At 37.2% G+C, this 27,674-nt stretch overlaps 1 protein-coding gene across 1 annotated transcript; it reads right to left on the minus strand.

Moving 5' to 3' along the window:
* Positions 1 to 3,461: 3,461 nt before the first annotated feature.
* On the minus strand, positions 3,462 to 26,964 carry slc37a2 (solute carrier family 37 member 2). The gene is made up of 18 exons (XM_022194344.2): positions 26,440 to 26,964; positions 23,244 to 23,325; positions 22,399 to 22,489; positions 18,764 to 18,842; positions 18,532 to 18,667; positions 14,719 to 14,795; positions 13,647 to 13,813; positions 13,273 to 13,310; positions 13,047 to 13,196; positions 12,353 to 12,443; positions 12,196 to 12,258; positions 10,262 to 10,347; positions 8,983 to 9,031; positions 6,824 to 6,897; positions 6,661 to 6,739; positions 6,264 to 6,361; positions 4,932 to 4,996; positions 3,462 to 3,736 (listed from the first exon to the last, which is right to left on the minus strand). The coding sequence occupies exons 1-18, from the start codon at positions 26,496 to 26,498 to the stop codon at positions 3,721 to 3,723; spliced, it is 1,500 nt and encodes a 499-aa protein (XP_022050036.2). The 5' UTR covers positions 26,499 to 26,964; the 3' UTR covers positions 3,462 to 3,720.
* Between the last annotated feature and the right edge of the window lie 710 nt (positions 26,965 to 27,674).

Genomic DNA, 27,674 nt, shown 5'->3' on the forward strand with positions numbered 1-27,674 from the left:
CCAGCTCTTTGGTTTGTGCTCATGTGACTCTTTATTCTGCTGCAAAGACGAAGCAGGAAAACGAAACACACAAAGTTGAGAAACACTGGTGGGAAATCTGGTGTTGAAGCCTGTTTGATTGTGGCTTTAACTGCCAGGACTCAAATGAATTATCTGAATGTTGACTCACTAAATGTTCCTTTTACCTTCTTTATGCTGGGCCACAAAGACTCCCAACTGTTGCTGTTATTGTATGTTTTTATGTTCTCATTATAGCTAGTATTGTGTTAGTAAATTTGAAGTGATCCTTCAGTGCCTACTGCAGGCCCGCCTAAATAAATATGCAGTCAAAACATGGGGATTTAGGGATTTTCATTTACAGTTTAATAATTGGTGAGAAAAAGCTTGTATGTATACATTTACACTACCAGTCAAACATTCGGGGTCACTTAGAAATGTCCTTATTTTTGAAAGAAAAGCAGTTTTTTTCTATGAAGATCACATTAAATAAATGATAAATCCAGTGTAGACATAGTTAATGTGTTAGATGACTATTCTAGCTGGAAATACCTCCACAGGGGTAGAGAGGAACATTTCCAGCAACCATCACTCCTGTGTTCTAATGCTACATTGTGTTAGCTAATGATGTTGAAAGGCTCATTGACGGTTAGAAAACCCTTGTTCGGTTATGTTAGGACATGGATAAAAGTGGGAGTTTTATGGAAAACATGAAATTATCTGGATGACCCCAAACTTTGACTGGTAGTGTATAAATATATACATATAAAGAGAGCGACAGCTGCTCATTCACTGGTACTATTAGTGAGAATTCGATAAATTTCAGTTGATACAACATGGTTATTTAAAGTTACAGCATTTGTCTTTCTGAGCTGAGAAATATTACAATAAAAGGGGTCAAAAACATCATTATACATTCAGAGTTAGAGGGAAAACGCAATTGGAATGCACCTAAATGATACAAAACACATCATAATGTTAAATAAGTAGTACAATAAACTTTATTTTCTCTTCCAGATAGGTTTATCTAAGCTGGAGGTTCATCAGCTTGCATGTTTCTTGACCTATTGGACTCCTTTTAGTGATGAGAATAACATGACAAATACTATTTCATTACTAGGAATCATGAATACAACTTTGTAATATAAACTCAATTTGTAAACTTCTCATTCATTTCTGACGAAGTCTGAACTAAAATTTGTGATGCCAGATGTGTAGCGGTTCATTGTCATTCAAACTGAATTCCCGCAGTCTTTTCTTTCCTGGTGTTGACTGTTTAACAGTCATAACAGCCTCCTCCAGGTTTTATCCCGCTATCGCTCTTTTCTGCCTCTTTTGTGTGTCTTTCCAGCTTTGCAGAGGTGATGAATTGCATGGATGATAACGGCACTTGTTCAAACAGACGTATCTGACGAACGGTTTAGTGCAGTTTATTGTGAATTCTTTCAACTTTCAGACTGAAAAAGGTTAAACTTTATGCAAATCGTTTCCTAGGAGCTGTAGCAATGAAGTGGGCACAACCAATCATGACTGTTTTTGCACAAAAGTACTTGAAACAAATGGAGGGAAAATGGAAAATAAATGGTTTCCACATTTGGTATAATTTAAACAAGAACACATGGACTCAGTAATTAAGAAAATAGCTGATTGATCATAGCAGAAGATACAACAATTCTAAATAATCTGCTTGAAGCTTCAAAAATCAAATGTAACTCTAAAGTTTAGTTGTTTTACAGCCCTTGTTTGAAGCACACTGAGGCTTTTCTTCCAAGAAATGCAATAAATTGTGCAGCTATGTTTGTAATCTGAATGGTTAAACGTGGCTGTAAGATGGAAGATAATTCAAATTTCCTTCATGGTAGTTCACGCATGTGAGGAGAAAGGTTTTCTGTCAGGTTTATGAAGGCCACCAGGTTAAAGAATTAACCAACAAATCCTACAAAAAGACCAAAACTGTGTGTGGCTAGCCTTTAAAAAACATGCAGTGACTTCCTAAAACAGCTGCATACTGTAGTTTTTAACAGACATTTCTCATACAAGAGTAAACGCTACATTTCCTGCGGACTACTTTCAGCAGCGGATGAATACACAGTTTGTCCCAACAGTTTCCAGATGATGGTGAAGCTCTGTGGTAGGAAATTAGAATCTATAGAATTTGTTGACGATTAGAAACTCTAAAATAACACCAAACTTAACTCTGCAGGTCCAGTCATTGCTTCTGTTTACTTCCTGCTGTGGGTTGTTGTTCGGTTTCATAGAGACACTCTTTCAGTCCTACTCTGGTTAAAGTCTGACCGCTCGTGTTTGTTTGGTTGTGTAATACCCTTTTTAAAGCTTCGTTTCTATTGAGTGTCTATTGTATATTAAGATTTTTTTTCCCTGTGGTACAAACCTCTGTTTTCATCCATTCAACAAAAACAACAAACCCAACCACTGTAACTATGTTCTATAGAGCCACATTTTGATGGATATAACTGAAGATAGTAAAGGCTGACAGTGCTTTGTGATGCTGAGTCTCAGGGATCATTTGTCTTTACCTCCTGGAAACCTCATACCTTTGATTTTCTGCCATTAAACAGAGGACGACCATGTGTGTGTTATGGGTTTGACTCTCTTTCTTTGTCAAGATAAAAAATCCAGCTGTTGCGCTCAGTTTTTTTTGTGAATTTCACCATGAAAGACTCGCATAAAGACACATTTCTAGCTTTAAAATTTACACCCAACTCTGTCACTTCTCTGTAAATATGCTGTTTTACATCCTCAGCCACAATGCTCAGATTTGCCACATACAGCAAGAACCTTACATTTATCCATTTGTTTTTAGTGTTTATAAGCAGAAAAAACACATTATAATGAAGTTGCAAGCCGATATAAGGACCTTTTTGTGTTTATTAGCGTTCAATACTTACCACTGCACAATTTAACTTCTTATATAAGGTGCAATTTTTTAATTTGTAATAATTATTCTTACTGTGCTGTCATTCATTATACAATTGTGAAGCATCCACAGGTAGAACTGTATGGAAATATATAATAAACACTTATACTAATATTGCTCACCAGTACATTATAGAATGATACAAAGCAGTTATTAAATGTTTGCATGACGATGATAAATGCTAGAAATAAGGTTAAAATTAGATGCTACCTTTAACCTTTTCTGACACTAGATGTATGTTATGTACTACAAGATGTTATTAAAGTATCTAATGAGGTAGACTTAGTATAAATTTAAAATATACAAAGAGGATGCATCCCTGAATATTTTGAATTCTGCTGATCTGCAATGTGAGGGATAAAAAAACATTTTTTTTTCATTTTTATAAACTGATGTGACATAACACCCATAATTCCTGATCTTATTTTCCACCAAGTCATAAAACACTCTGTCATATGAAATGCTGTCATACAGTGAAGACACAGCCACTAAGGAGACATAAAAAGACCAAATTAAGGATAAAATGTACAGTATATACAGTTTAATGATAAAAGAGTATTAAAACAAAGCAGTCAGAATGAGAAGGTTAGTCATAAAAAAGCTTCTCTGTCTTAATACAGACATAAATCTCTGTTTTACAATAAAAAGTCTTCGATCTTCAGCTCCGTGCCCTGAATGTTCCACTGATGTCTTGGTTTCCATTCAACCATCGGTCCGCTGAACGGTGAGGTCAGTTTAACGTTGTTCCCTCCTCTGAGTGTGTTTGGTTTGATTGTAAGAGTTTTTCAGATTTCCTTGAACCTGCAAGAAAAAGTTAATGTGTTTTTGTGAATCTCAGTCTCACGATTTTGGATTTTTGCTCAGATGGAGTCAAAGAAAAAAGTCATTTGTGATGCTGTTGAATTAAAAATGTATCCAAATTTTAAAAGGAATAGTTTGACAGTTAAAGGAAATAAATGCATTGGTAGAGTTTGATGAGAAAATTAACACTGTTGTCGTACACCGTAGTCAGGTGTAAGCTAGGTTAGCTTAGCGGAAAGACGGGAAGCAGCGGAAACAACGTGCAAATAAACATCTCAACCACTTCCAGTAAAATCAGTAATTGTCTTTCTATTAAATGACTGCTTTGGCACAGATCAAACAAGAAACATTTATGAGCTTCACAGGTGCCTGTATGTGAATGTGATTCATTTTGGTCGGCTAGGTGTTTCCACTGCTTCTGGCCTTAATGCTAAGCTAAGCTAATAACCTCCAGACTCTAGCTCAATTTATGCAGAAACATTAGAGTGTCGTTGTTCTCGTCTTAACCTGGACTTTCAGTGTCTACATATTTTATTGGCTGGGTTAAACATGTTTAAACAGATGACTGTTTTTGTAATGCTAGCTGTTTAAAAATATGACTTCCAGAAACGAATGTAAACAAAGGTAATTTGTGATGCTGTTACTTTAACAGCATCACAAATTACACAAATTTTAAAGGAATAGTTTGACAGTCAAGAAAATACATGTATTGGCAGAGTTTGATGAGAAGATTTATATCATTATCATACACTGGAGTCAGTAGAGTGCTAGCTTAGCTTAGCAGAAAGACGGGAGGCAGAAGAAACAACGTGCAAAAAAACATCTCAACCACTTCCAGTAAAACCAGTAATTTTCTCTGTATTTTATTACTGCTTTGATATAGATCAAACAAGCAACATTTAACAATTAATGAGCTTCACAGCTGCTGGTATGTGAATGCTTTGTTTCCACTGCCTCCAGCTTTAATGCTAAGCTAAGCTAATAACCTTCAGACTCCAGCTCTATTCATGCAGATTCAGACATCACACTGGCATCGTTCTTCTCATCTTACCTGGAGTTTTACATATTCAACATGTTGAACCTGTTCAATCAGAAGATTGTTTTTTGTAATGCTAGCTAGTTAAAAATATGACTTAAACGACTTCCAGAAATGAATATAAACAGAGGTAAACGTGGTGATGGTGATGATGCTCACCCTCTGACTCGGGGGACTCGTCCACACCATCCCAGAGCTTCCTTGTATACAAGTCTGGACAAAAACTGAAAAACAAAACAGCATGTAAGTCAAGGCGTCGGTATAAAAACAGGAGTTAAATTGGGATATTTAATGAGGGAGCACCGACAACAGGGACTGAACAAGTCTTTCAACACGCAAAGGCATTAATAAAGTGCAATCCCAGAATTATTACACAATTTAACAGACTGTACATAAACTATAACAAGACTATATGACAATAGAAACAGATATTACTTGTGTCAAAGCTAGGAAATGACTACTTGCTTGCTTTACTTCACCAAAGTGTAAAAGCTGATATCCTGTTTAAACCGTGCTAGCTATCTTAACTACTTAACTTGAACTTAGCTACTACAGTAATGTAACATCTTATCGTAAATACATCTTGGTAAAACACGCTGTCTGAGCAGAATGTCAGACCAGTTTACACTCAGGTATGAAACAAAATGCCAACAGAAGTCTCTGCGATAGTCTGACCTGCTTCTCTCCCTGCCTGTCCATTCATCTTTCCATGACACCTGCACTGTCTGTCCAAACCGATGGTTGATCTGCAACGTGAGCTTGGGGAAACTCACTTCTTGAATCTCCATCAGGACAATCAAAGCATCTATCCATCAATCAATCAATCAATCTATCTATCTGTCTATCTATCTATCAAACAATCTATCTATCTGTTATCTATCCATCAATCTATCTATAGTCTGTCTATCTACCTGTCTATAGTCTATCTATCTATCTGTCTATCTATTGTCTATCTACCTATCTATAGTCTATCTATCGATCCATCTATCTATAGTCTATCTATCTATCTATCTGTCTGTCAGTCTATCTCGCAATCTATCGTCTATCTATAGTCTACTTGTCTATCTATCATCTATCTGTCTGTCTATCCATCTATCTATCTATCTATCTATCTACCTACCTATCTATAGTCTATCTATCTATAGTCTATATATCTATCTATCTGACAGTATGAAGGAAAATCCAGAGAGAAGCTGCTGAATTTTATGTACTTTACAGTGGTTTATATATTTTGGACTTACTAGATCTAATAATAAGATTGACGATGTCTTTCAGTCACTCTGAGAAGCCTAAGAATTTCAAAAATATAGATTTAGTTAAAGCTAGTGAGGTTGACGATCACCGATGACAAAACTATCATAAACTATCCATCATCAGTCAAGACAAATCAAAAGTCTAAAACTTGCTTGGCATTTGAATTAGGGACACCAAACTAGTTATAAATCTTTGCTGCTGGAGACTACTGTGAAAACGAGAAGTTGTGTTTCTGACCAGGCAGGCTAAGACATCTGCAGTGATCAGCATGTAGAAGACGTTGTTCCAGCCGGTGGGAGAAATCAATCCGGCCAGCAGCGGACCCAAAGCAGCACCTGGAGAAAACATGAAGAAAACTATTAGTTGGCTCTTTGTTAAGGAAGTAAACTGCTTGAAACTTCAAATATTTAACACTGAGAAGCCAAATGTTAAATGTTAATAACATCAAATGCAAAAAAGAGGAAGGAAAATGGAAAAATAACAATTATTTTTAATAATCTGTTTTCTCTAAAGACTGAAACCTGCTGTAACGCTAAGAGGAACTGCAGTGATAGGATTAAAACGATCCATTGTTAATATTACAGTAAATTATTAGCGTATCTTTAAAGGAGTAACATGAGGATGTCTACAGTACCGATTGATCCAGTCCCGTCAATGATTGCTGTGACCGTTGACAGCGCTCTGGAGTTTCCTCTCAGACTCTCATGTGTTCCCTGTTGCAGCAAAAACAAATATGTGTGAACAGAACAGTGGTTTTAAAGGCTTAATCAGTGGCAGTGACATAAAACAGGTCCTACCAGGTCAGCAGATACAGCAGTGGTGATGAGAGCGTACGGTCCGTTCACCAGGCCTCCACACACTAACAGCATACCTACAGGACAAAAGAAGCTGTCAGTTAAAGAACAGCCACTTCTTTTGAATGGAAATTTATCATTTTCACTCCCAAAGCTACTTTTACATAACGACAGATGAATTTTGTACAGATCTGCTCCGCTGCTTTCACTTTAAATTGGAATCACTGAGGTGCAAATAGAAGTAACCGCAGAAGCACTGATCAACCATTTCTCTCACAAATCTACACTTTATCCAAAGCGACGTACATCTGAGAGAAGATCCAACGCAAGCAAGGATCTAGACAGGGGAAAACAACCTGGATAGGAGTCATAAAACAAATCATTTTAACTCCGGTGTTTTAACTCTGTGCTGATTCTGAGGCCTTTTGAGTGCAAATGAGAACACAAAAATCACACAAAAAAAAACTCAGAACCTACCTTTTACTTTTAGGGTTTTGATAAATTTGACAAATTTTATTTATCAATTACTCTTCTTAGAACTAATTTATTTAATATTTTACTTATGTATTCATTTATTTACATGTTTTTGTCTATTCAACGCACTGTTTATTACTATTTTTTAACAGATCTATAGTTCCACAATTTCATTTATCAGAAGCTTTCATCCAAAGTGACGTATAACTGAGAGTAGATACAACACAAGCAAGGATCTGATCAGGAGGAAACAACCTGGGTAAGATTCATAAACATGTTCAGGTGTGACAATAGGACCGTCTACAGGCAGTGTGAGAGGAAACAGGAATTTATTTTGTATTGTTTTGCTTTTAGTAGCCTGTCAAGTGGGAAAGCGTTCTGTGAAGAGCTGGTTTTAGTCTTTTCTTAAAGACTGAGAGGAACGCAGAAGAACAGAGTTTGGTAACTTTGGAACCACAGAGAAGACTCTAGTTATGGACCGGCCCTGTTGTGAAGGTTGGATCAGGATCGTTTTGTTGAGTGTAGACCTGAATGACAGAGTTCAGGTAGGACGGAGCTGATTTTATCCTAGTTTTGTAGGCAAAAGTCAGAGTTTTGTATTTTATTTGGGCAGCGACTGGAAGCCAGTGAAGCGATCTTAACAGTGCGGTGATGTTTTTGTGCTGCTGCATTCTGGATCATCTGCAGAGGTTTGACCGTGCAGGAGGGGAGGAATCACAGCAGTCGATGCTGATATTAGGAGAGCCTCGACCAGGAGTTGTGCTCATACACTGTATATAAAGATGGACGTAGCATCTGGCTCCAAAAGTGAAGTCCACCCAGAAGTGTCAAAAACTTGCAATATCACGCCGTCCGCTAGGGTTGGCTCCAAAAAGCTTTTGCTCCATAGACCCCAATTCATTTTAGGAAAAGATAAAATTTGATAGACTGATTTTCTACAGCTCAGGATTTTTTTCCTGTTAGTTTTCATGGTCAAAATGAGAGATCAGGTGGCCGATCTTAAAATAAATCGATACTGAATTTTAAATAAATCGTTAAAGTTGGCGGAGCCAGGGGGCGTGGCTATACTTGATTGACAGTCCCATTGACTGGTCCTGCCCCGAGTTGCTCTCCGGTCCAGTCTGTTTGATGACGCTTTTTACGTCACTGGCTTCAAAAAATCCAAAACGGCGACCAGGAAGTAGCAAAATCCGGGCTTCATTTTCTCAGCATTGAAACCGACGGGTGACGTCACGGTTAGTTCACGCCTGGTTGTGCTGCATGTTCAGACAAGACGGTCTGATTTAACTAATGATGCAAAGGGAGAATTGACACGACACAACCCTTCCTTCACTGTAAAAACACAACGTGCTGCTCTGATGTATTAGCAAGGAGCAAACAAGTGATCAATAAATCAATGAGTCACTTACTGAGCCTCATCTTGTCTAACGATCAGTCTCCTGACCACAGCCGAAAAAACCCACATTACCCTTTGTTGTGTGATTTAAAAAAAAAAAGAAAATTAGATAACTGTGGATGTGTTTAAGTTCTAATATCCACCAACGACTCCGAGTTGTTTTCAGCTCAGACTTTAAACAGCAATATATTGAACAGTATTTAACCTGAGCAAACACTTTAAACATGACAAGACGTGATGTAAATATGAAAGTAGGAGCTGCAATTACAAACAACACAGAAAAAAGTCTTACCGATTGTAGTACCGAGGCTCCTTTGTCCAATGTAGTTATAGAGGAAAAGCTGGGAAAAAGGGAAAGAAACAATCAGCAGACATCGACTAATTAGAAAATTATAATCTACTGCAGGTGATAAAATCCGCAGACAGAACTCGGTTTCTACACTTCTGCTAGTTTGTACTGTCCTATTGTGATGGAAAAAGTCTTCCAGTTTAGTGATGCTTCAAGGAAAAGCAGAAGAAATTCCACATTTTTCTTACAGTCATCAATTATTTTCCATCTGTGTATCCAGTGACTAAAATATCATACAATTTTTTCCAAAAACAACAACAGTGACTCACACTGCTGCACAATCATTACCACAATAACAGACTCAGTCACAAACGTGTGTGAACTGGTTTGTGCTGCGGCTGCAATAGTTTCGGGTTTGAGTAAAAAAAAAATCTAGTAAAAAATGCCAGAATTATCGCCTCTGCCAGCCAATGAAGCTACCACTGAGAAGTTTGGGTCACTTAGAAATGGCCTTATTTTTCAAACAAAAGCTTTTTTTTCAATGAAGATAACATTAAATGAATGATAAATCCAGTGTAGACATAGTTAATGTGGTAAATGACTATTGTAGCTGGAAACAGCTGATTTTTAATGGAATATCTCCATAGGGGTACAGAGGAACATTTCCAGCAACCATCACTCCTGTGTTCTAATGCTACATTGTGTTAGCTAATGGTGCTGAAAGGCTCACTGATGATTAGAAAACCCTTGTGCAGTTATATTAGCACATGGATAAAAGTGAGAGTTTTCATGGAAAACATGGAATTGTCCATTTTACCCCAAACTTTTGAACCGTAGTGTATGTAATGAAGATTTTGAAGGAACTTGATACCCAAGATTAGTGTCACCAAATCAGCCAAATGTTAAATACGGTCAGAGTGTCTCTTTCAAAACCCAAGGTATGGCTTCGACTGACGGCCAGAAAAGTGTTTTTGCAGAATATTTTAATGTCACAGCGAAGTTATGTTCATCTTTAGGAGGTAAAAGGTCACTACCCCCTCATTTTATTCTACTGAGTGAAAGTTAGAAAACATGTCTTTCACGAAGTCGCACAAACCTTTGACCACCAAAATGCAATCAGTGTCCTTAAGATGTCCCATTAAATTTTAATTTTACAACATTTTATCTTCAGTCACAGCCGTGTAGAAGTATAAAAACATTCTAAAACATCAGCCTTGTGCTTTAGAATCACCACAGTCCTGTTGTGATTTAATGATCTGACACATGAGACGTCGTTCCTCACCATCGGGGCGGCAGCGACCAGCATGACGCAGCAGGTCGTCGCTCTTCCACCGGTGTAGTCAGACACAAGTCCAGCCATGATGCCTCCTGCAGGAACAAAACACATCCAGTCAGATAACAGCGTCCAGGCAGCGATGATTAATCACCTCATTCTAAAGCGAAGGGTTGGAAACAGACCGGAGGTTAATTAGACATTTACTGATTATGAGACACAGTGCAGGAAAATTAAAAGTATTGATTATTGACCAGAACATCTTTGCAGCATGTGGTGAAGGCTACAGAAGCAAATAAATGCAATTAAGATCTGAGTCTTTCAGACACTAAATATCCAATTTAATCACCTTACCCCTGACTACATGCATTAATAATATTTGAACAACAATCTGAATTTATGTTGTTTCTGTTACTAGCTTTAATATTTCTTTTGGTGGTTTAAATTTGTATGTTTTTAATCATAAATTCATTAAGAAAGTCAAAGTGTTCGAGACTCAGGAAACTGAATTCAAGACGCTCAAAGTGATCGACATGTAAAGGTGGGACGAAAAATATAAAGAAATCAGAGTTCATTTTCTGAGTTATCAAAGTTCTGTCAAAGAGGAAGGCTCAGATGAATAAAAACACTTTACATTTTTGGCTGATTTTTTTTTTTTCAAATGACAAAAACTGAAAATGTATTGGAGAGGCTTCAAAAAGGGACCGAAAAACTAATGAATTCACAAAGATTGGATTTAAAGTTTTCAGTTTTAAAGCTTTAGCTTTAGTCATATTTAAAGTTCTCCATTAAGAAAGTAATGATTACATTTATTTAGTTTCCACTAACTGCAATAAAAATGTAAATAAGAGCACTATGCGCAATTTGATAAGAATTATTTTCTGTAAACATCCATCCATTTATCCATCCGTCCATCCATTTTTCCATCTATCCATCCATCCATCCATCCATGCATCTATCCATACATCCATCCATCCATGCATCCATCATCCATCCATCCATCCATCCTCCATCCATCCATCTATCATCCATCCATCTATCCATCCATACATCTATCATCCATCCATCCATCTATCTATCCATCCATCCATCCATCTATCATCCATCCATCCATGCATCCATCCATCCATCATCCATCCATCCATGCATCTATCATCCATCCATCCATCCATCCATCCATGCATCTATCATCCATCCATCCATCCATCCATCCATCCATGCATCTATCATCCATCCATCCATCCATCCATCCATCATCCATCCATCCATGCATCTATCATCCATCCATCCATCCATCCATCCATGCATCTATCATCCATCCATCCATCCATCTATCATCCATCCATGCATCTATCATCCATCCATCCATCCATCCATCCATGCATCTATCATCCATCCATCCATCCATCTATCATCCATCCATGCATCTATCATCCATCCATCCATCCATCTATCATCCATCCATGCATCTATCATCCATCCATCCATCCATCCATCCATGCATCTATCATCCATCCATCCATCCATCCATCCATCCATCCATCATCCATCCATGCATCTATCATCCATCCATCCATCCATCCATACATACATCTATCCATCCATCCATGCATCTATCCATCCATCCATCCATCCATGCATCCATTCTTCCATCCATCCATCCATTTATCCATCTATCCATCCATCCATCTATCCATCCATCCATCCATTTATCCATCTATCCATCCATCCTTCCATACATCTTTCCATCCATCTATTCATCCATCCATGCATCCATCCATCCATCTGTCATCCATCCATCCATCTATCTAATCATTTTATTAGGTATTCCAGTGCTTTAAAAATTCAAGTTCCAGGACTAGCAACCACATTAATTAGACGTAGATCAATTACATATTTAGTTTTTAATGATATTTCTCCTGCACTTGACAGAAAAAACTCACCCAAGATTCCTCCGACGTCAAACAACGTCGACATGTCTCCTGCTTGTTTTGGATCAAAATGTGCTGCAAACAGAGAAAAACACACCAACTTTCAGCCACGGCACATTAGTGATAACGTCCTCGTAGGAAAACATAAAGGATGTGTTTAAATACCGACCAACGTTTGAGATGTAGAGAGGAAGCCAGTAGAGGAAAGTGTAGCTGACCAGTTTGGCAAACAGCAGGCAGAGAGAGAACTCCACCACCCCCTGTAGGACACAAAACACCACGAAAAACACGGAATCATCTCAGAAAGTCTTCATTATTAAAGTGCTATAAATCAAAGTTAACAACCTGAAACACACAGCAGAAAATAAGCTAAAGCTGCAACAATTTATTGATTAACCGATTCGTTGCTTATGAAATTTGCTCAGAAGAAAAACTTGTAAAATTAGTAATTTAAGCTTGATTCTTTTATTAAGGACCAAAATAATTGATTAAACTGACCGATTAATCAATAATTGGAGTCCTAAAGTGAATACTCGTTCATCCTTGTCAAAAATAAGGACTGCATTTCGAGAACGTTGGATGTTTTTGGGATGCAACACTTCTTTACACTAGAATTGTATCTTTCATTGGTGCCTGATTTATGAATGCCAGCAAGACCGTTGCCTAAATTAAAAAAGAGTAATTCTAATTGAAGTTTCAAAAGTTCAAAATCATTCTCTCAAATTTTTGGCTTCAGATGTCACGCTTCATACGACCACCAGAGGGTGTCAAAGCGAGCAGTTTCCATGTGGTTCATATTCTGGATTTAAACTCAGCCTGATGTAAGAAAACACAACAATAAAATATGACACAAATTGTCTTACAGGTATGCTGAGAGCTGCACAGAAGCTGATGGCCTCGGTGTGCTCCTCAGCGATATCCTGAGGCTCCGTGGAAATGGCACCGTTGATGGTTCGGTCGGCGCTGGATGAGTTGTGCAGGAGGGGCTCCGTCTCACCGTTCTCCTGATCGCTCTGACAAACAAACACGCCGTTTAAGCAGCTGTTTTTACAGAAACATCAGCAGGTAAAGTTTTGTGTTGCCACTTACATGATGCTGAGGAGGAGAGCAGTTCACGTCTTCAGGTTCTGATAAGATAGAGGACGAAATGTGAGCAAATATGACAGATTTTGTGAATTTTTTTAGATTTGCTTCCACTCTTTGTGCTTTTCCAGTCTGAGAGATATAACTGTATATTTATAAACAAGGTTAGAAAACGCCTTGTAATGAAGCTCAAAATCAATTGAAGCTAAACCGTTCTTTTACTGTTTTTTCCTCAGTACTCAGCTAGAACAATTAAAGAGGAACACGAACAGAAGACAGACAACTTTTTAAAGACTTTCATATTTTTGGCCCGGGGCTCTGGGAGCATCTTAGAGACGACGTTTGAACCGTTTTCTTGTAATCGATGAACAGAAACTCACTCTCAACCAAGAGAAAAAAGCACAGGATCCCAGTGGAGGCGATGATGAGTCCGGGTACGATGAAGGACATCCCCCAGGCCGAGGAGACGAAGACTCCGGCGATGAGGGAGCCCAGGATGTTTCCCACTGAGGTGTGGGAGTTCCAGACTCCCATGATGAACCCACGTCTGATGGACACAGCAGGTTTATAAAATGTTGAATGATTATTCAATAGTTTATCAGCTATATATTAAGTCTGTGTAGATTCTCAGGTAATCCTGGGAGCTTCAGTAAAAAGCAACCAGATTTTTATTTCAGGTGCTTAATTTCTAAAGTCAGAAAAAGATGAATCAAAACAAATAACCGTGAGTTACAGTCAAGCCTGAAATTGTTCATACCCCTAGCAAATTTGGACTTTAAGTTACTTTTATTCAACCAGTAAAGTTTTTTTTTGATTGGAAATGACACAGGTGTTTCTCCAAAAGATAATAAGACGACGTACAAGAGGCATCATTGTGGAAAAAATAACTTCTCAGCTTTTATTTATATTTAACAGTAACTTCAAGTCAAAATTTGCTAGGGGTGTGAATAATTTCAGGCTTGACTGTAACTCACGGTTATTTGTTTTGATTCATCTTTTTCTGACTTTAGAAATTAAGCACCTGAAATAAAAATCCGGTTGTTTTTTACTGAAGCTCCCAGGATTACCTGAGAATCTACATAGACTTTATATATAGCTAATTTCGGGCTTGTTTTGTCCTCATTTCAGTGAGATTTCTTTAGTGCATGTAAACACGATTCACAGCTGTAGACCAGCTACTGAAAAGGTTGTGACCCATTCAGATGCTCACAAACCATCTCTTGTCAGTGTGATTTATCTCTGCCTGCTCTGCTTGGAGTTCTGCTTCAGTAAGAAACAGTTTCTCACTTTCTATACATGTTAAAGGGGCCGCTGAGCTTCAAGATGTGGTCTGAGATTATCCAAGTTTGGTTTCACCGTGCTGTCAAAACGTGACAAACGTGTGTGAGTCAGCCGGCTGCAAGAAAAGCATCAAACCCTGCGCAGTCAGCAGCACAGGACTCTTTTACTCACTTCCCCTTTCCGAACCAGTTGCCGACACAAGCCACCACTGCAGGCCAGCCGGTGGTCTGCATCAACCCGTTCATCACCTGCAGGGACACAAACCAGCCGCTGTTAACTCGGTGTACAAACGCATCATCACTCAGGTGCATCACTCTGCATGAACAGAAGAAGAGAAGTGAGCAGTGGTTCGTTGCATAAGCCCAGATAGCTGGTGCAGTCATGTGATGTGACTAAACCACCATGAGATCTGGGCCTTTTTTAAGGGGATGTGATGATAAATCAGGCCTGTACTGACCCACAGAGCTCCCACTGATCACACCTGCAAATAATAACTAACACGATAAACCAGCGATGGAGGATTCACTCTTAACCATCCTGTCCTCACCAAAAAATATTGTTCCCTCGTCTGATTAAAAAAAAAATCAGAAAGTTCAGAAAAAAATTACCCTATTTTATAAAAATGTGTAAAATCTTCAGGGAGAAAATTCCTTAAAAGTTTCCCTTAAAAGTTTTATTTTAAAGAAAATGCCCAAATTTGGCAAGAAAAAAATTAAATTGTAAATATTTTCAAAAAATGAATTAAAATCTTCTAAAAAAAAATCCGATAAATATCTAAAGCGATTCCATACATATCAGTAAAAGCTCTAATATTTTCTTTAAGAACATTCAGAAAAAAATCAACCAAAATCCAGCGAAATTCGCTGGATTTTGGTTGATTTTTTTCTGAATGTTCTTAAAGAAACTTTTTTTAAACATTTCTTTTTTTCCACCAAAAAATGCTCAAAAATTTCCCAAAAATGTTGAAATGTGGTTTTCACGGTGAAAATTTTTTTTTTTCACATTTTCAAACTTTAAAACGATCATTTTGAGTTAAAAAACATCCTCATAACTATTTCCTCATACAAAACTACAAACTAATAGAAGATCTACTGAGCATGTGTTTGAGGTGTTTTTATTTATAGCGGCAGTAATGTATGCAGAACATATTCTAATTATAAATTATAGTTTTTCAGTGGGTGTAAATGTGTAGCTGGAATCTGACTGCAGGGCTTACAGGGTCATATGATGGTGTGAAGCTCATCTGACGCTTCAAAGCCCTGAAATCACGAGCAAACCACCAACTGCTGGGGCAGTAGCAGACTTCTGAATCACTTTGAATTAAATGTATTATCTTACTAAAGAAGAAAAGGAAGAATGGGGCATTATTTGTAAATATTTGTGGATGCGTGAATGCAATTTCAGGCGGATGAAGCGGCCCAAAACGTTCAATTAGTAGGGAACACTGGCAATTAAACTAATGTATGAATAAAAAAAATCAGCCAAATTGTCAACTGATTAGTCAATCAATAGAAAACTGCATGATCTAGTTACTGGTTTCTGTCTTTTATTTAGCTGGTTTTAGTTTCTAAAATACAAAGATTTGTTTTGAATCACTATAAATGGAGTATCTTTGGAACAACAACAGAAAATCAGCAAAACCACTGCTATTTTTCACCATTTTCTTACAATTTACAGACTAAACAAACAAACAAAAAGGCAAAGAATTATTACTAGCAACCTCGAGGTGCAGGAGAAGAAAGTATTGTGTCTCAGAAACTATTTTTTTTTAATTGCTTTTGAGCTACAGATAAGACGGATAAGACATCAGGAACCAGTTCTAATCCATGTGGTCCTTGTGAATAATATTCCTCCAAGCTTTTCAGTTCCTTTTATCAATGCCAGTATTATTTTCTGACGGCTGCACACTGCAAAACAATGACATCTAACCCATGTGTCTAAGCAGTGTGGCTTCATTTCACGGAAAAGGACTAAAATCACAGTCTTTGCAGTGTCTTTAAAGCAATCATTTCCAGAAAATCCATCATTTTGAGGCTCTATGTGCGAGTGCCACTGCCTCTTAAATGAACACCAAGGGTCAGCTAGTGAAGAGAAACTCACTGCTAGAGAAATATTTAGTCATTTTAGATGATGACAGACGGCTACAGTCCATCAGCTCCAAGCCAGAAAACCCTTTAACATGCGAAGAAACGGTGTCACTGTGCAGCCGTAAAAGCTGAAGTGAAAGATTTGCAGACTTTCTGAGCAGCAGAAACAGCGGAATTTCAGCAGGTTTCCGTTTGCCTGGAGGTTAGTCACCAGTCAGCTGACGTAAAAGCAGGCTGAGCAGCTCTAACATCAGGGAGGAGTTCAACAGTGGAATCTGTGCACACTTTAAGTCACATGCATGTTTTTGTTCTCCTCTGTCTTCACTAGGCTCAGCCCACAGACAATAACAGAGCCGTGTTGATGCTGAAAACATGTCAGCTTGCTTTGTTCCCCTAATCAGGAACCAATAAAGTGATTAGCCCTCCAAGCAGAACCGGTAATAGTGTTGGTTTATTTAAATCTACTCCTTCCTTATTCTTACTCATGTCTGGGTGTGGTCATTACTGGTGCTTTCACAGCAACGGAGTGAAACAAAACTCTGTCAATAATGCTTTTGTCTGAGAGGCTGAGTCTACAGAGGAGGAAACCAATGGAAGCTGGTCTTCAGTCAGCAGAAAAACGCTCATCTGATCTTTGTTTCCCCTTTTTGGTGTATAAGTGTGCAGTTTTGCTGCATGTGTAGTTTCTGGCTGCTAAAATGGATAAAAACCATTCAGTTTACAAATTCTGTGCAAAGTTTAACTGTAAGATTCAAATATAGAAAAACATGAGCAAAAAAATAAAGAAAAAATAATATATACCCACACATACACCCAAATATAGAAAGAAATCAGAAAATTAAAAAATAGAAACATAAAAAATAATAATAATATATATGAAGAGTTCATTTGCAAAAACAGATAACTCTGTTTTGATAAATTTTTAGAAAATCTTTTTTTTTGTTTAATTGAGACAATATCAGTCAAACTGAAGTTGAGTGGATTTGACTCGGTAGAAAAAGACATGACAAAATAGAGAAAAAATAAATTATTAGTGTTATTATTATTATCTCAAGCAAACAATAAAAACATTAGTTTTCTGAAAACGGAGTTAGCTGTTTTTGCAAATGAACTCTTCATATAAACCCAAATATAGAAGAAAATAAGCACACAAAAAACATATACATACATATAATTATCTAAAACAAATACACCAAAAAAATCGCAATATATATATATATATATATATATATATATAAATTGAAAATATTCAAAAAATTATTAAAAGACAAATAAAAAAATTAAAAATGTAAATATAAAAATATAATATTAGATATAAACCCAAATATAGAAGAAAATGAGCCAAAAATGTATATATATATATATATATATATATATATATATATATAAAACTATTTCTGCAACAGTTTTTTAGAGGGTTCAAGGCATGACTGTTAAAAAGACAATTTTAAAAAAAGAGCATCATCTTCAAAATGCAAATATTCTGTATGCTGTCATGTAAGACAAATGAAAGCAGAAATATCCTTTAATCTGAGGAGTTTTTTGTTCATAATGCAAACTGAACAGGTACCAACTCTTAAAACATTGTTTTTTTTGGTGCTACTATGAATTCAAATGTCAGCAGGGCGCCTCTAACCAAAGCACCATTTCTATACCAACCCCAGCTTTCAGATTAGTAATCCGATTCTGGTAAATGTCATGAGGATATGGGTGGTAGCTGCTGATATATTCTGCTGCACTGAAGTGTTGATAAGATAAAAGAGAGTGTCTGATTATCAGATGCTGTAGTTCCACTACTCACCACCACAACAAAAACAGAACGAGGCGACCGTTAATCAAGTTTCCTCCTCTGTTTACAGCCAGTCAAAGAACAGAAGCGGTCTTTGATGGGGTTTACCTGGATGAAGGCGTAGTATCCCAATGAATGGATGTTCCAGTAGAAGCCGAGGCCAAACAGACACGTGAACAATCCACTCATCAGCATCCCAAAACTCAGGTAGTACCGCAGAGGCAGACGCTCCCCAAATATCCCGCTGAGAAGATGAGACGTTATTCTGGCTCAGTATGACACACACAATCAGATAAAAAAAAAAACATAAAAAGCTGATTCAGGAACAACAAACACACACCTGAAAAACATGCCGATGGCGTAGGCGACCAGGAAGGAGTTATCCAGCACCCCGAACAGCGTCTGATAGTTGTCCTGGTCTGTAGGCAGGATACAGATCAAACTATTCAACATATCAACATTTAGAATTCTTTGGTCTTTCCTCCTTATCACAACCATAGACTGTATAATATATTTATTTTATGATACAATCTATGACCACAACGAGCAGGAGATAAACAGAATGAAGGAGCTAAACTTACAATCTCTGTGGTGATGGAAGCATTTGTGTCCCAAAAACAAATTTAAAGATACTAAACAACAAAAGCAATAGCAAGTTGTGCTCTTGATTTAAACGAAGCATTAACGTCTTCATGTCATTAACTACTGCCTTCATGAAGCATGAACATCTTGTTTACACCACCGCTCAAAAGTCTGAGGTCACTCAGAAATGTCCTTATTGATGGTACTGTATATTTTCTGAAGAAATGCATCTCCTCCTGAAAGTTAAGACTGCGATTTTGTAGGAAAGGCTTTTAATTTGAAGGAGCCACAAATCCAAGTGTGGAGGTTGGAGGTCTATCAGCACATCCCTTATTATTAGACCTCATTTTCACTACTTTCCATTTGGTTTTCACTCACTTTTGGATCAGATTTAGGAAAATATCACAGTTTAGTCGACACTTTACCGACAATAACTGCTTGTTCGAAGCTTAAGCACCAAAATGACTTGGTTTGGAAAAATATCATGATTTGTGCTTAAATATGAAATTTTCACCACGTGTTTGAAGCTTTTCCTCCATTTTTTTAGGGGTTGCCAGGTTGGAGACTTCCCCATATAATATACACTTAGAAATGTCTTATTTTTTGAGGAAAACATTTCTTTGACCCCAAACTTTTGAGCGGTAGAGCATGCAGTAAAAGAATTTAGGTGGTTCAAGGGTTTACCATCACTCATGGTGCCGATCTGAACACAGAAGCTTCACGTTTAAATTCAAAACATTTGGGGAAATATGTGCTTTTTGGTTCAGAGTTCAGTTGATATCACTTTGAAGTCTAAAATCTAACAGCTGGTTTATTTCATCTGAACACATGTGGCTGCTGGACTCTTTCTTGGCCCAAAGTTACTGATCAAAAAGTCGTCACTCTTCCACCAAACGGCAAAACGTCATTTTAGGAGATTGTTCTTTTTGTACAAATTATTAAAACAAGATTAGCATGTTAATTATGGAGCTTTAGAGCGATTTGTTGATGGTTCTGTTTGTTTCAGAAGAAAATATCCACGTCATCCCCCCTAAAGAGAGACACAGAGACATACAGATAATGGGTTTGTATCAATCTTCTCACATAACTCTCCACCAGAAAGCATCGACCAAATTTCACTTTAAGGCCTCACACATATTGTTTACAGTCCTGCAGTCCTATCTGTCCACAAAGTCAGGACAGTAATCGTTGTGGTAATGAAAATAACTGAATAGGACGTAAAGGTTCAGCTATAATACTGCAACCAAGTTAGCAACAAGTCAAACTGATTTACTCTAACATTTAACCCAGTTAGTCTGTTCCTGTGAGGCCCGTTAAGATGCTGGTCTGGTTGTCTATAACAATCTAATTTTTGCAAGCTTCCACAGTTCCACAGAAGATCAATAAAGGCGTCAAAGAAAGAACTTATCTCTGCAGACTGTTAACAGTTCACCTAGTTTCTGTCTACAGCAGGTCAGATTTACTCTGATAACATAAAGAACAACTGGAGAAAGCCGCTGTGTCCAAATTCCACGTTAAAGACAGAACAAGCTGTTTGCTATCTCAGTTCATAAACTTCCAGAGCAGCTGGTAAACACACAATCAGCTGACTTCACCGTTTGATGCTAACGAGAAGCTACAGAACACCTCAAGTGACCGTGGAGCTTCTCTTTTTTTCTCAAAATGCGACAAGTTTTGTAGCTGCTGCACAAAGATGTACGCTTGGCTTTAATTTTTTTCAGCTCCTACTCTCACACTATGAGGACACAACACATTAAAAACCTGCTTGGAATTAATGTTTAGTCCTCATTTAGGACCAGGGTTGTAATGATGGCTAAAAACCCTGATAACACAGGGGAACACTTTTTCAGTAACTTTGAGTTGCATTGGATATTTTAACCCTTTAAGCTGCAGTCAATTCCAGCCATTTTCAGTACAAAAAAATCGCTAATATTCTATTTTTAAATTTAAAAAAATGACGAAAAATACAGGGGATATTGGACGCGCATCGCGAGGTGCATTTCCTCGAAAACGACCGATTCGTGGATTTTATACCGACTTCAGGACATGTTTTGGATAAAATAGTTTACTGGCTTGTGTCGTCTGGATGTAAAAGGTTGGATTATGGCCGTTTTTTGTGGAATATTTTCATCTGTGTGTAATAATGAACCCGGAAATGTGAGTCGCGCTGTGTGCGTTGAAGCCGTGTATAGAGAACAGATGGATGGATATTTGTTTTTGTCGGACAAATGTGTTTTTCTCACCCGCTGTGGTAATCGCATCTGAAAGTGGTTTATACCGGCGGATTCATGAGAATCTAAGCTTTCCATCGGCGTATAGTGTTTGTATAATCGCGTTTGCAGCCTTCGGACATTCTTGAAATTCCTATGCAAATTAGTAAGTGTACCGCCGGTGGTACACTGAAGTTTAAGGGGTTAACTGACTCTGAAGGAGTTTTAGGCGCTGATTTCAAATCTGAAATTAGTTTTTCTCTCCAAGCTCTAGTTTGTATGCAATTTGAGGGTAATGAAATTGTACTAATGTGAACTTGCGTAAACCTCTTCCCCAGGCTGAACTGAATGATTTAGTGCAGGATTTAGATTACAAGGCAGAAATCTTGTTGATCACTCTGTTAAAGTATCATATTTCAGAAAGCGTGAGCAGCTTTTTGTGACCTTCTTTTCAGAAGACAGACAGTTTGTTTACTACCATGACATCCCAGGGCTTCTCAAAGAACTGGCTGTTCCTTACTATAGTCCTGCTGAATGGAGACTCTTTTAGACAGTTCAAAACGCAGTCTAAAGTGTGTTCTTTTACATTAAAAAATAAATAAAACTGTCAAATTGCATAAAATCTGTAGCTTGCAGACAAAAATCGACTTCAGATTTGAAATCAGCACTCAAATTGACTATAGAAAAGTCTTTTTTTAAATGCAACACAATGACTGTTCCCCAGTGTAATATTAATGATATCTGTGTGTGTTTTGTTTGTTTTTCGACAACTGAGCTGCACTCAGAACACGTGTAGGAAGCTGGAGCAACAGTGTAACCATAGCTACCTCCGCTATTATAAACATGATATTATTACTTCATTTTTTTAAATTAAAAAGTGCATTGCAACACTCATATTTGGGGCATAACAACTTTTACAAGCTCACCAAGCATATAATCTAAACCCACAGAGAGCATTTCTGATATAGAACCCGATCTGACTTATTTATTTCATCATGGAAAAAAATGGACGAACAGATAACTCAGGTGTAACAAAATTGACATTACTGCGTCCGTATTTGTGTTTACCTTTGAGTTTTGTATCACAACCCTGATGTAAACAAACACATAAATCCCAGATACCCCTTATCTTTATTAGCAGTTAACAGCACCACAGAGGACAGCAGGTTGGAAACAGACGTACCAAAGGGCGGCCAGTCACACCAGGTAACATTGTTGGTTATGTTGAGGTCTGCAGGTCGGATGACTGTGGAGCAGTTTCTGTGCAGCTCGCTCTGTCACAGAGAAAACATGAAATAAAACCGATGAAATGACTCAGACAGAGCAGTTAGGAGCAGATAAGAGCCAAAATTAAACCGAAAACAAGTCAGGAGAGGGTGTTATAATGTTGGTACGACTACACGTGGGTTTAAGGAACTTCTAAGTGCAGATACCTGAGAAGAAATGTAGTTTTTTCAATGTACAAATTGCCATAAATCATCATCTGTCGTTATGTTACCCAAGACTTAAACTTCAAACTACATGTAGCTGTAAAGATATCCAGCACAAACACTCTGGAGGATTGGTCTCATGTCTGTTACCGATCAGAAACACTTTGATGATTCAGATGAGGAGAAACATCCGACTAGAAATTAACCTTCAGCTTTAGTTCAAATGGGCCGACAGCAAATACCACGATTAAATACTTGAACTGGGAGAAAACAGTCCTCTCTGAAAACATGTGATACTCGGGTGATACCGCCTCACACATGTTTAACAGAACCAGATGAAAGTCCTGCACAGATTTGGACTCACTGAGCGGCTTTGAAAGATCTGAAGGGAGTGAATTCGCAGGAGACAGAAAATCTTAAATTGTAGCTGCATTTGAGTTTAATGCAGAGGGAAGATGAAATCATTTAGAATAAAAAGCTTGCTTCTACTCCCTGTAACAGGCAGCGTGACGGTGCAAAGTTTAATGTCAGAACGTTTTCCAAAAATGTACAAATAATTTTAGGTCAACCTTGTTTAACACGCGTTTGCTCAAATCACCTTAACGATGCTGATGGGCTTCCGGGACAGATGGTAGGCCGTGTAGAAGAGGAAGGTGAGAAGCAGAATGAAACCACGATACCTGAAAAACAAGAGGATCAAATTAACATTTTGATTCTAATACTGGTGCCGTTTTCTACATCGTGCACATCAGGGTAATAAATATGGACAACAAAGACAAAAATGTACATGTATGTGATTAGATTTTGTTGTTAGAATTAAAAATGTATTTGTAGAAAACTATCCAGTCATGTCAAAATGTGTGTTTTAGCCTGTAAGACACGAATATAGAAAAAAAAATGAGCAAAAAATAAGATAAGCAAAAATATTATATATATATATATATATATATAGAACATTTGCAAAAAATAACTAACAAAAAAATATCAATAACATTAGCAACAATAATAAAATATATAAAATAAAATCTAGAACAAACCAATAAAACAAAAAAACACATGAAGAGTTCATTTGCAAAAACAGATAACTCCGTTTTGATACATTTTTAGAAAACTTTTTTTTATTGTTTACTTGAGATAATATCAATCAAACTGAAGTTGAATGGATTTGACAAAATAGAGAAAAAATAAATAATTAGTGTTATTATTATTATCTCAAGTAAACAATAAAAAAATGAGTTTTCTGAAAACAGAGTTACCTGTTTTTGCAAATGAACTCTTCACATATAGAAAATAAGCAAAAAAAAAAAAAAAAGAAAAAATACATGAAACAAATATAGAAAAAATTTGCAAAAATTACATATTGAAAACAAGAAAATAATATTTAAAAAGCATAAAACTGATGCTGTATTTCTGTAACAGTGGGTTTTAATTAACAGATGAATAGCACTAGCTTGTCACGGATCAATGTTTGCATACTGGGACTGATCTGAGGCTGATTTATGGGTAAAAGTCAAGTAACAGCGACATAAACATGAGAAGAATGTTCATCTCCAATCACACAGGTGATATCTGCCTTATAATGTGGTTAAACTGAAGCAAGAAAAAGTTAAAATCATTCAATATTTTACCAAAAAACAACATTCTTCCATTCTCTTAATTACATCATGAGCCTTTAGACTTTCCTGTGACCCTCTGAAAAGATGCTATGACCAGTTATAACAGCAGTATTAGTAATAATAACATAATAATGTCATATTTTGTAATGATATATCAGTCACAGGGCTCATTTCTTGTGCTTTTACTTTCTACAGCTGCATGGTTCTGCTTGGAATTGAATATTTGTTCATTGCTGTGTTGCTGTTTTGGCTGAGAAAGAGGATGTAAGCACTTCTTCTATCAAGATCAGCAAAAACTGGACATTAAAATCCTCACAGAGGTTTGACTTAATGCAGGGCTGCTGTCAGAACAGACAGGAAGCTCCACGTTTAGGGCCACTCCAAATCTAATGACGACTCTTCACTTATGATATTTAATAACACAGACGTGGAACATGTCACGACGCTGTGAGAAACTGCTTCAATTAACACAACTCTGATGTGAAGAAAGCACCTCACAACAAACAGATTCTTGGAAATACCAATGAAGGAAAGCAGATAAGACTTTAGGTATGTTCATTTAAAGGCAGCTGGACATTTCTTTTTGGTTATTGATGATGTTTCATCTCTGACGTATTTAGATTTTAGCAAAAGCAGCAACACAGCAACATACAAAGATTACATTTCAAGCAGAACCATGCAGCTGTAGCATCAGTTTAAAGTAAAAGTCCAGTAAAATGACCCCTGTGACTGATATAACAAAATATTACATTATTACAGCTAATGCTAGTGTTGTAACTGGTCATAATGAGGCTAGTTTTATCTGCTACAGCTGCATTTCAGAGGGTCACAGATAAGTCTAAAGTCTCATGAGATAATAAGGGAATAGATGATGATTTTTAATTAAGTTTATTTTTTGGTAAAATATTGCATGGTTTTAACTTTTTCTTGCTTCAGTTGGACCACATTATAAGGCAGGTATCACATGTGTGATTAGAAATGAACATTCTTCTCATATTTATGCTGCTGTTACTTGACTTTTACCCATAAATCAGCCTCAGATCAGTCCCAGTATGCAAACATTGATCCAAGTTTGTTTCTGTTAGTGTTATTCATCTGTTACTGGAGAACCAAAAGGAGAAGTCCAGCTGTCTTCTACTGAAGCTCTTAGGAGGACTAGAGGTTCAACATTTATTTAGGTTGCATGAGAAAGACACGGCTTTGAGGACTGATTAATCTCGTCAGTCACACATCAAGAAGAAGAGCGACTGTTGGACGCCTTCAGCCTCTCAAATATGCTGTGATCCACTCTTTAATGGCCCTCTCAATCAAGCTCATTAATGAGCAGCTAGCTGTATCTACCAAAGGGGTTTTAGTTTTGTTCTTTACATTATCTTACCTTACTTATTACATGCTGTGTATTACTTGTGTATTTTTAGTAGCATGTGTTCTGTTTTATGTGTTGCAGAAAGACTACTTTCTCCCATGGGAGGCAACAAAGTAAACTTGACTTGATTTGATCAAACAAAAAATGCATCTTAAAGGCACTGATTTGGGCTCTGAAAAAGTACAATGCCTATTTTTCCCAATTCTGTGATATTTTACAAACCAAACAGCTGATCAGCAATTGAAAAAAAAAATCATTGGTTGCACTCCTATTCAGATTTTAGCAAAACGGTTTCAAAGATAGAAGAAAATAACTAAATATGTGTTTTTTACAAATAAAAAATATGATAACTTTCAATTATTTCTGTGAAAACAGGACATATTACTAATCTGAGCCAGATTTTTGCAGATAATTAAATAAACTCTTGTCCCTGATTTACATGATGAGACATTCCTAAAATAAACTTGTTTGTTTTGTGAAATTTTGAACCCACAAGTTGGATTTATCGACACAAAATCGACTCTTAAAGGTCAAATCTGTGCAGATAAGGGAGAAGATGTAAAATGGGGATTGAGTCTGGTGGTGGACAGACACCTCTATTAAAACAGACAGTACTTACAGATTAATAGCAAAAATTAAGATATACAATTCGGTAATTACACACTGAACTCTGTAGGTTTGCTCGGTCGAAAACAAACAGGACGTGTTTATCGACGTGAATGATTTACAGCAAGTTAACACACATCAGCAGCGCTTCTGTGAGGAGATAAGAGACTAGAGAACAAGAAGAAAGGAACAGAATGGAGACTTACCAACTATCCCGAGAAAAAGACGTGATAAGGCGGATTCCTGGAGCAAGGGTCGACTTCATTTTCGATTACAACTCGATTAAACTCAGAATAGAAACACTCAACACCTGGTTCCTGCCATAATATCAGTCAGTTAAGGCTCGTAGCTGATAAATAACACAGCTAACTAACACGAGAGTCCACTAACACGGGGTGAAACACAAACGCCCGCTTGTTTGAGGTAAAATCGGACTAAAGGTTCGGAGCGGACGCTAGCTGCTGGTCGTATAAAGCGGCTGTTGTTCGGCTTCCTGGTGGGACAAACCGCCCGAAAACATCCCAAAGAGCTCCATAGTGTGACGATAAGTTTATATACACCGGTCGGGAGAGCCTGCCTACCTCCACGAAGCTCTAACACACGTGTAGATTTAAAAGGGCGTCGGTTATGAGGAGAGGAATATTACTAATATTCGTCCCGGGTTTTGTTTTTCCACAAGATTTTCCAGAAGGAGCGTCCCGGCGGCGTCACGACGCACTGCAGTGACGTCAGACGTCAGCTGAGGTCAGAGCAGGTAGAGCCGCAGCCTCAAGACCAGATAATATCTACTTTATACAGTCTATGATTATTATAACCAAACAGGATAATATCTACTTTATACAGTATATGATTATTATAAACAAACTGGATGATGTATACTTTATACAGTATATAATTATTATATACAAACTGGATAATATCTACTCTATACAGTCTGATTATTATAAACAAACTGGATAATATCTACTTTGTATAGTCTAGAATTATTATCATAAATATCTGCCTTATATATTCTATAGCTATTATAACAAAATGGGAAATATCTACCTCATACAGTCTATAATTATTATCAAAACTAGATAATATCTACCTTATGTAGTCTATAATTATCAGAAACTGGATAATATCCACCTTATGCAGTCTATAGTTATTAACATAAATTTATTTATTTATGCTTGTTTATATGCATCCTAATCTAGCTAATTAGATCAAACAGTAAGTTATTTACTTATCAGTTTTAGTATTTATTTCATTTGATTGCTCCTTAAGTCCTGCTTGATTTGCATGTTTTGACGTCAAGGCACCTTCTGCACTCTGTTCTTCAGGGTGTTACATAAATAAAGTTATTATTTTACAGTTGATGTCACAAACTATCTGATGTCTAAATACCACCTCTGGTCCAGTGAACGTTTTGGCTTTTTGGACGGCCGTACAGTTCATG

This window comes from Acanthochromis polyacanthus, chromosome 17, assembly GCF_021347895.1.
Source record: "Acanthochromis polyacanthus isolate Apoly-LR-REF ecotype Palm Island chromosome 17, KAUST_Apoly_ChrSc, whole genome shotgun sequence".
Classification (NCBI taxonomy): domain Eukaryota; kingdom Metazoa; phylum Chordata; class Actinopteri; family Pomacentridae; genus Acanthochromis; species Acanthochromis polyacanthus.